Below are 9,455 nucleotides of genomic sequence, written 5' to 3'. Positions count from 1 at the left end.
ATAGGCAAAACAAATTTTGATTAGCTTAGGTTGGTCTGGTCTTCGTAGCCACAGATGCTGGGCTGGTATTCAGGCACAGCTCTTGTGGGCTGAAACTCCTTTACAGCCCACACAAAGCAGCCGTCCTCTTCTGCAGGACAAGCCTGGTTGTGCCTGCAAGGGGAGCGGGAACTTACACAAACTGCTCCAGCCTGCTGCAGGAGGGTGAGAAAGTATGAGGAATGTTGAATGCTGGTGGCTGGTGCTGTCTGTCAGGTTACAGTGAGTGCATAGGAAGAGGTGCTTGGAGAAGCAGTTTCCCCCTTCTCTGAGAAGGGAAATGGAGTCATCTTGTGGACTGGCACTGACTGGTAAGTGACCTGTTGGATCTTGTTAACTTGACTGATGAAGTAGCAAAAAGCTATAAACACACTTGCTAATGGATTTAGTCTGTGCCTTTGTGGGCTGCTCTAGGAAATGTTGGTTTGGGCACCTTAATCTGCAACCTGTTACTTATTTCTTTTGAAAAATATGGAGCTGGAAAAGCCAAGATTATCACCATTCTGTACAACAACTCTGCCTGAGCAGGTGAAGTTTTGTAAAGACATCTGAAGGAGCTGGCAGAAGTGCTTGCCAAGCCACTTTCCATCATTTATCAGCAGTCCTGGTTAACCAGGGAGGCCCCAGTTGACTGAAGGCTTGCAAATGTGACGCCCATCTACAAGAAGGGCTGGAAGGAAGATCCGGGGAACTACAGACCTGTCAGTCTGACCTCGGTGCCAGGGAAGGTGATGGAACAAATCATCCTGAGTGCCATCACACGGCACATGCAGGACAACCAAGCAATCAGGCCCAGTCAGCATGGGTTCAGGAAGGGCAGGTCCTGCTTGACTAATCCTATCTATCTCCTTTTATGATGAGGTGACCTGCTTGGTGGACGAGGGGAAGGCTGTGGACATTGTCTACCTGGACTTTAGTAAGGCCTTTGACACCGTCTCCCACAGCATCCTCCTGAAGAAACTGGCTGGGCATGGCTTGGACGGGCATACACTTTGCTGGGTAAAACACTGGCTGGATGGCCGAGCACAGAGAGTTGTGGTGAATGGAGCTAAATCCAGTTGGCGACCAGTCACAAGCGGTGTTCCCCAGGGCTCAGTGCTGAAGCCACTTCTGTTTAACATCTTTATCAATGACATGGATGAGGGAATCGAGTACACTCTCAGCAAGTTTGCAGATGACACTAAGCTGGAAGGGAGTGTTGATTTGCCTGAGGGTAGGAAGGCTCTGCAGAGGGGCCTGGACTGGCTGGATCAGTGGGCTGAGGCCAACTGTATGAGCTTCAACAAGGCCAAGTGCTGGGTCTTGCACTTGAGTCACAGCAACCGTATGCAATGCTACAGGCTTGGGGAGAAGTGACTGGAAAGCTGCCTGGAGAAGGACTTGGGGGTGTTGATCAACAGCTGAACATGAGCCAGCAATGTTCCCAGGTGGCTGAGAAGGCCAAAAGCATCCTGGCTTACATCAGGAATAGTGTGGCCAGCAGGAGTAGGGGCAGTGGTGAGGCTGTACCTCAAATTCTGTGGTCAGTTTTGGGCCCCTCACTACAAGAGAGACATCAGGATGCTGGAGCATGTCCAGAGAAGGGCAATAAAGCTGGTGAGGGGTCTGGAGCACAAGTCTTATGAGTGGTTGAGGGAGCTGGGGCTGTTTAGTCTGGAGAAGAGGAGACTGAGTGGAGACCTCATCGCTTTCTACAGCTACCTGAAAGGAGGTTGTAGAGAGGTGGGTGTTGGTCTTTTCTGCTAGGTAACAAGTGATAGGACAAGAAGAAATGGCCTCAAGTTGCACCAGGGGAGGTTTAGGTTGGATATTTGGAGGAATTTCTTTACTGTAAGGGTTGTCAAGCACTGGAACAGGCTGCCCAGGGATGTGGTTGAGTCACCATCCCTGGAGGTGTTTAAAAGATGAGTAGATGTCGTGCTTAGGGACATAGTCTAGTGGAGGACTTAGTAGGGCTGGATCAATGGTTGGACTTGATGATCTTAAAGGTCTTTTCCAACTGAAACCATTCTATGCTTCTATCTGAAATTAGGAGATGTACACATAAAACTGAAAGCCTGCTTTAAGATGTTGTTGGAAATGTTTGATACGCTGATTTCTTGAGGTGATGATGGCAATTAAGATTTTTTTGCTGTTATTATCGGGTTTATATGTTCAACTTAAGTTAATTCTTTGACCTTTGCATAGGTGCAGCAAATAGAAGAGAATAGTGTGAGCAGTTTCAGAATGTCTGCCTGAGGCATGTGGGCATATCAGGTTAAACATTTCTTAAAGCATTCCTGAGACTTTGACATTCATAAAGCTGGTTAAGATACTGCTCTCTGAGACATGACCTCTTTATATTGATTCACTTATGACTTACCATGATTTGCCTGCTAGGCTTTGAAATTGAGTATATATTCCTTTCAGGTAGGTTTGGATAGATCAGAGATACAAAGGAAAGAAAGGAGGTTTTTTGTGCCCCTTAAGTATTATATTCCTAGCATCATAGTCTGCCAGGATTAGAGCAGTAAAGGAATGAAAATTAATTTAAGAGTCAAGACAGAAGTTGAAAGAGGAAGGAACACGTAATTGTATGTTAATGAATATCTAATATCTAATATAACTTTTCTTGAAAATTTTGTATTTTAACATGGTCCTACTTCTTAGGGAAGATACAAGTGATAATGACAAATATGTTCAAGTGATCCTTAGCTTAGTTCCCCATACTGGGAGAATTTTACTTTAGGAATGAAACCAAGAAACTTCAAGAAGACAGATCCCATCTGATAAAGGTTTTAGAGGATGGAGCAGAGAAAGCCAAAGAACTGACTGCCCCCATCTGCCAAGAAATAAGATGTCTGGTGGGATTTCAGTAGAAACTGCTGGGTAGCTGCAAGGACTTTTGTTTCCTGGCACAGACATTTCTGTCTTGACTGTCTATTGATCTGTTCTCTGTGGATTAAGAAGAAAAAAAAAAAGAAGTATTATTTTGAGTTTCCAAGTTATAAATAAACTGAGTTAACAATGAGTAACAGAGTAAATAGTTTTGTTCTATAAATAAGTGCACATCTTTTGATTGCTTTTCGTGACAAGTACTGGATTCTAAGTACTGGAAACCAGAGCGTATGTTTCCCTATTTCATCTAGTATTATGCGTATTTTACTTAGGAACTTTGTTATTATTTCTACCAGTCAGAACAACAGCTCTGTAATTCACTGTTAAATTTATCAGTCACATCTTGGTTGACAGTTTCTGTTTATACACAAATCAACTCACACACATGCTCATTTCAGTGCGGAGGAAATAGTCCTTTTAATTTTTGCATATGGGCCTGGTATGAAGCTCCATTAGAATGACCAAAGATCTACAAAGATCCCACTTCAAGAGCCCTGTTGTTTAACCCAGAGACAGGAAGCAAAGAGGGTGACAAATCATAAAATTCCTATGTGGCAGGCAAAATTCTACTGAAGAGGCATCTGTTAACAAAAGTTTGATTTAAGTTGTGCAAAATGAGAAACATCCTTTTTTGGAAGGAGCAGAGGCTTGTTTTTCTTTTACTGAAAGAATTATTGGCACATCATACCACTGGAATCTCTGTTGGCAGTCGCTGAGGGAACATCCCTTTTTGGTTGAAAGATCATTTTCTGCTTCAAACAAATTCTTGTAGTGGTTCCCGTGGTTAATGCTGCACAGGAGTGTAGCAGGCCAAGTGATTTGCAGCCAAACCTGCTGGTTTCTAAACCACAGTCTTTGTCAGGTTTTTTGCTTTCTTTTTTTTTTTTTTATATTTCTTTGTTACATCAAGGTGGTAGGGTTTTCTTTGACTTGGACTTCATATTCTGCATACATTCACTGCCTGTTGATTTTACTTTTCACTTTTTTGTGTAAAAGTTCAAACAAGTAATAACCAACTTGTCATTAGGTATTTATTTTTAAGCTTCAGGCCATTTAAGTGCTCAGTTGTTACTTTTAAATGCTTTTAAATGATTCTACTTATCATGGTGCTCTGGCAGCTAGCATCATCCTCTCTGAGTTTTACTCTGAGGAGGCCTCATAGCTTTCTCCTTTGCTTTGTCAGTATAGAAAAAACTGGCAGAAACAATTTAAACTTGCTAAAGTTTTCTGATACAGAAGGACTATTCTGTCATTTCTGTGTGCAGCGCTCCACTCTGATTTGTGAGAATCCTCGTGGTCAGCCGGGAGAGATCCTTCAGTCCTCAGGTGCTTCTCTTGTGTCCCAGGAAACTGTTTCTGGTGCTTAATCCAATTATAAATCCAAATTGCTGTTTACTTTCAGCTCCTAAGAATTTCTGGGAAAGTTTTGGGAGCCTGACAAGATTTGAAAACCCTGACTATTGTAAAACCTTCCCTGGAGACTCCAGTAGTCTGGAAGTTACAGTATATGTGCACAGGCTACCAGGTAGGCTAAATCTTTTCTAGAACTGCATTTGAGCTCCTGTTTGGACTGAGCAGAGGCAGCTTGAGGAGTGAATGGATCTCCAGCCACCATAAGCATCCTCAAAGCCTTGGGCTGAACTCTTCAGGAAATCTCTTTGCTGGGCTGGAGATGTGGCCACAAGTTGCTCAGTTGTCCTTCCCCAGCCCTTGGCACAAGAGTTTCCTAGGTTATGGTTAGCCGAGTGCTACTGTACACCTTTGAAAGACAGAGCTGTCAAGTTTCCTTTTGCTTTTGCTCCCACCAAGGGTGCACTGAAGGGTGCTTTTAAGTGTTTTTGACAAAACCAGGAAATGGCCGCAGAAAAAGAATTTGAGCTGTAAGAACAAGTGCTCTGAAGTGAGGAGGTATCTGTTGTATGGATGACTGTGCAGTAGGCAGTTTGGCCCAGACTTGCCAGATATTTGGGTTTCCAGGTAGGTACATAGGTTAGCATGCTGCCTTGGTGGGGTTGCTCTGGTTACAGGGAATTGGCAGGATGACTCCCACAGTAATCCCTGCATAGCCGCAGGGGTGGGTGGGAGCAGACAGCGCTGTTCAGTTGTGTGTTATGCCAAATCTCAACTATTTACATCCCTCTTGTGTTTTATGGTAAGAGCTTTTCAGAAGTGTTCCACTGATCTAAGCCTGCAGTGTTTTATCTAAATGTATTCACATTTGAACGGGGCGGGGGAAGAGAGAGAAAGGCTTCTGGTGTATCTAAGGTGGGCTTCCAGGGAGCTTTACCTGGACTTCTGATAGCTCAGGGCTGTGTTAAGTCCAGTCTTGGGCATGATTTACTCTGTGAGTCTGCCGTAGGACCGAGAATGTAAGGATCCCATCTGCTCCTCCACACCTCTGATGCTCCTGCCATCTTTTCTGTGCTGCTGTTGTGTTCAAGAAGTTCCAACCTTTGCTGAGATTTTAGACATTTTTAAAATGCTAAGTTTTGTTTGCACCAAAACCAAACCCAACCCCACTCTATCTCTGGTGAAATTTCATGTGAAATAGAAACTGCGTTTGCTGGCCAGATCAAGTGAGCTACAGTTTTCTGTCTTATACTGGCATATTGTGTCCTCTTTGTTTCTCTTTAGGGCTATGAGGCTGTTTATCGTAAATGCACTGGTGGATGTTCACCCGGTCAACTAAACCTCTTGTTTCACAACTTGACATCTCTTTATTTTATAACTTAGGTTAGCTTAAGGTTTTCTTCATGTACTTAAATGTAAATATTTGGAAATACATGTATCATTGCCTAATGGTTTTGACTGTGTGTTAAAAGCTTATTATTTACTACTCAAGAAATGTTTGTGTTCCCAAATGAAAATCATTTGTCTTGTGTCTCATTCTAGTGTCCAGTTGTTGAGGCCATCAACCTGGTCTGCAAGAGTGGCACAAGTAAAGCAGTTGCAGTTTGGCTGCAGCCTGTAAAATTCTGAAATTTCTGCATTTGTTTACCTGACAGTGCATTGAAATAAGGGATAGAAATTTTGACAGCTTAAATTATCTTAGAGATGTGATTTTTTTTGAGTTAGGATTTAGGTTTCTAATTCACATGCTTCTTTATTTTACCCCAGAGCTTGCTTGCTCTTTTCTTTTTATTGCTGATGCTCAAGTGACTTATCTGTCTGGCTCCAGAAACCTAACCCATGTTTTTTTTTCTTCAGGCACTCAGTGTCACTGAAACTCTGATCAAACCTTTGGAAAGATTTAGGAAAGAGCAGCTAGGAGCTGTAAAGGTTTGTTCTTATTTGCCTTTATGATAGATTTGTTTAATTTCTCTACTTGGATTGCGTTGCAGTAATGACATGTATTTGGCACAGAGATACCGCTGTTTATATTTCATGTGTTCGCGCTTCTTTTTTTCTACTTTGAGAACTTGCTTCAGAAATGAATGGAAAATATGTTTCAAGAGGAGAAGAATATTCCTTTCCCTTCCTTCTCTCCTTATCTCTTGTGTCTGGGACAGGAGCAATGCTGCTAGCAGGCTGCTCTCCTTCCTAATGGGTAACTGTTCTGCTCTGTGTTTGCTTGCGGTTGCACAATCAAAGGCTGAAAAATATTAACTGCCCAAAGGAACTCATCCATACGCTTTTGACCGTATTTTTGTAACCTGCAAAGTGAATATTTGCTTTATTTCACTTCTTGTTTTAAAAACCTCATTTCCTCTGTGTGAGTGGAAGAAGGCAGGGATGGAAGATCTCATTCAAAGTATTTTTTTTTTGGTGGAAATATTCAGTAATATTTTTAAGGTTGTCACAATGTTGTGTGTATTTTAAAAAAAGGCAAAGTAAACTTCATGTATTAAATTCAGACTAGCTTTGGATAAAAGTAACAAGGACAAGTTTGACCTCTTTGTACCTGTCTACTTTTCTTCTTCCAGTGAGAAATTAAAATGTTTATTCAAGAAAAAAAGGTAAAAAAAAAAGGAAGCCAGACAGCTCTTTAACAGAGTTTTTTGTTGCAAAACTTAATTTATACATTTTTAAACTACCACTCTGCAGATGTTTTACTTTATAATTTCATTACTTCATCAGCCGTGATATTTAGTAGCTAAGATAATGTTTCAGTTATGAGAGTGCTATATATTTTGACTTTAGCAGGTATGATTAACATGTTCTGAATATGATTTCAATGTTCATGAATGGAAAATGCTCTGTTGATCATATATCATTGCAGTTTGATAGTACAATGAGCTTTATGTAATTTTTATGGATTTCTGAGAAAGAGATCATACAATAAAAATTTGGTCTGTAACATAGGAAGTCATCTAAAGAAAAAGAATTGTTTCTAAATGTAGCCTACTGTCACAGAAGCAGCTGTAACAAATGGATTATTTCAACAGTAGTTTTGGATTTAAAGGACAGTGCCATTTTGGGGGCGAGAACTCCTAATGTTTTAAATGATCTCATACTTTTCACCCATTTCCTAGTCAGAATTCTGTCCCCAGTGTTTCTTACTTGACAAGTTACATTCACACAGTCTACATACATTCACACAGTCTACATCTCTTACTTTGTTTCGATGGGTGTTTCTTCCCTTGTATCTCCCTACATACTGTTTTTGTGAAGTTGAAGCTCTTATTGGTGATTTAGCCTTTTTTTGGACAGAATTCTAAGTGCTCTTAAATAGAACAATCTTGCATAATTGTGTAACACTGAAATAAAGATCTTCCAAAAATATTTAACTCTGAATAGTCTTAATTGAAAATTCATTCAATATAATCAAAGTACTGACACTGGAAATATAATCCTGTTTAGCTCTGAAAACCAGATTATGTCAGGTAGTAGTGAAAATATGCCTAGAACATTGTGAAGTATTTGCTGTGGTGAAAATTTGCACTCCACCATTACAAAATAAGAGTTGAATTTGCTGCCTCAGATTTTCGTGTATTTTTCATGCCCTGGTGATGAAATGATCATCACTGTACTTGGCACTGGTGAGGCTGCACCTCGAGTACTGTGTTCAGTTCTGGACCCCTCACTATAAGAAGGATGTTGAGATTCTGGAGCGTGTTCAGAGAAAAGCCACAAGGATGGTGAGGGATCTGGAGAACAAGCCTTATGAGGAGCGGCTAAGGGAACTAGGGTTGTTTAGCCTGGAGAAGAGAAGGCTGAGGGGAGACCTCATCACCACCTACAACTACCTCAAGGGAGGTTGTAGAGAGGTGGGTGCTGGTCTCTTCTCCCAGGTGATGGAGGATAGAACAAGGGGAAATGGCACCAAGCTGTGCCAAGGGAGGTTCAGGTTAGAGATAAGGAAGAAGTTCTTTACTGAGAGGGTCGTTAGAAGCTGGAACAGGCTGCCCAGGGAGGTGGTGGAGTCACCATCCCTGGATGTATTTAAAGAGTGGGTAGATGAGGTACTTAGGGATATGGTTTAGTGGGTAGACAGGAACGGTTGGACATGATGATCTCAGAGGTCTTTTCCAACCGAGCGATTCTGTGATTCTGTGATCCAAGTTAAGCATAAGGAGAAAAAGAAAAAAAGTTTAGTTTCATAGTGCTAGAAGCTGAAACCCTTATTGAATTACCCTTTAGTAAAAGATGTTGCTGCTTTAATCCCAAAGTGCATGTGTAAAGTTTTTGGCTTTGCCTGTTTAGAAGTCGATAGCTCTGTTTTTTTCTGGCAGCACTCAAATGTTGAGCAGATCAGTGGAAATTTCGCTAATATAAACACAAAGATTTATTTTCTCCCCACTAATTTCCTGTATGCTAGTCTGTTCTCTCTAATCACACTAATACTATATGCATATCTTACTGTTTTGCGGTTGATAAGGAATATTGTGTCTACTTTTTAAAAGGAAGTTCTTACACTCATAATGGAGAAAAAAAATCAGCATTTTTGGTAAAATCTCTTTCTGAGAAACACTCGTAAATAGCTCAGATCCCTTTACCATCTTAAGAATCCAATCGTTCAGAGAACAAAACTGTATATCACTTAAGAAAATGAAAGATTAAGAGAAAAAAAATGAACAACTATGTCTGTAGAGTCTAACCAGTATGTTGGGCAGAATATATTTAAATGAAATTCCAAATTGACAAATGATAGAAAAATACTTTAACTGCACTGGTATCATTTTGATGAGTAAATACGTCAGTTCTTGAATGTGGAATTTAATATTTGATTTTACTTAAATTATTTTCAAATGTAAGTAGTTATACTAAAAATAGCTTCAGAACTGGTTGATCGTTTTCATCAATACTGATTTCTGTCTTAACACACAGAGTTAAGCAACTGGGACTGAGGAAATGAAAATGATGTTTTACAATGTCTTCTTCTAAATTAGAAGAGCTTAGATTTCCTAGAAACATTTAGTGGCTGTCCTTTTTCTCATACCTTGCTTTTGATGGTCGGGGACACTTATTTGCACATGCAAATGACACTCATATGTGTCTGTGAGGGTGTCTCCTTTGCTAGCAGGATTTTATGTTTTATGCATATTTGTCTTTGTTGGGTTTTTTTCGCAGGTGCAATGAAAGTCTGGTAGGAGCAGGAA

The 9,455-nt window shown here is 40.7% G+C and overlaps 1 protein-coding gene across 1 annotated transcript in view; it reads left to right on the top strand.

Moving 5' to 3' along the window:
* Positions 1-1,173: 1,173 nt before the first annotated feature.
* Positions 1,174-9,455, top strand: part of LOC104539224 (rho GTPase-activating protein 10-like) — a 20,509-nt gene continuing 12,227 nt past the window's right edge. The window contains exons 1-3 of the mRNA XM_010182696.1: positions 1,174-1,252; positions 4,319-4,419; positions 6,124-6,195. Of these exons, the coding sequence (XP_010180998.1) occupies positions 1,174-1,252; positions 4,319-4,419; positions 6,124-6,195 (252 nt within the window). The remainder of the gene's footprint in view (positions 1,253-4,318; positions 4,420-6,123; positions 6,196-9,455) is intronic.

Source organism: Mesitornis unicolor, unplaced genomic scaffold, assembly GCF_000695765.1.
Source record: "Mesitornis unicolor isolate BGI_N332 unplaced genomic scaffold, ASM69576v1 scaffold2424, whole genome shotgun sequence".
Taxonomy (NCBI): domain Eukaryota; kingdom Metazoa; phylum Chordata; class Aves; order Mesitornithiformes; family Mesitornithidae; genus Mesitornis; species Mesitornis unicolor.
Note: the sequence above shows the minus strand (reverse complement) of the source record. Positions and strands in the feature narration are given on the sequence as shown.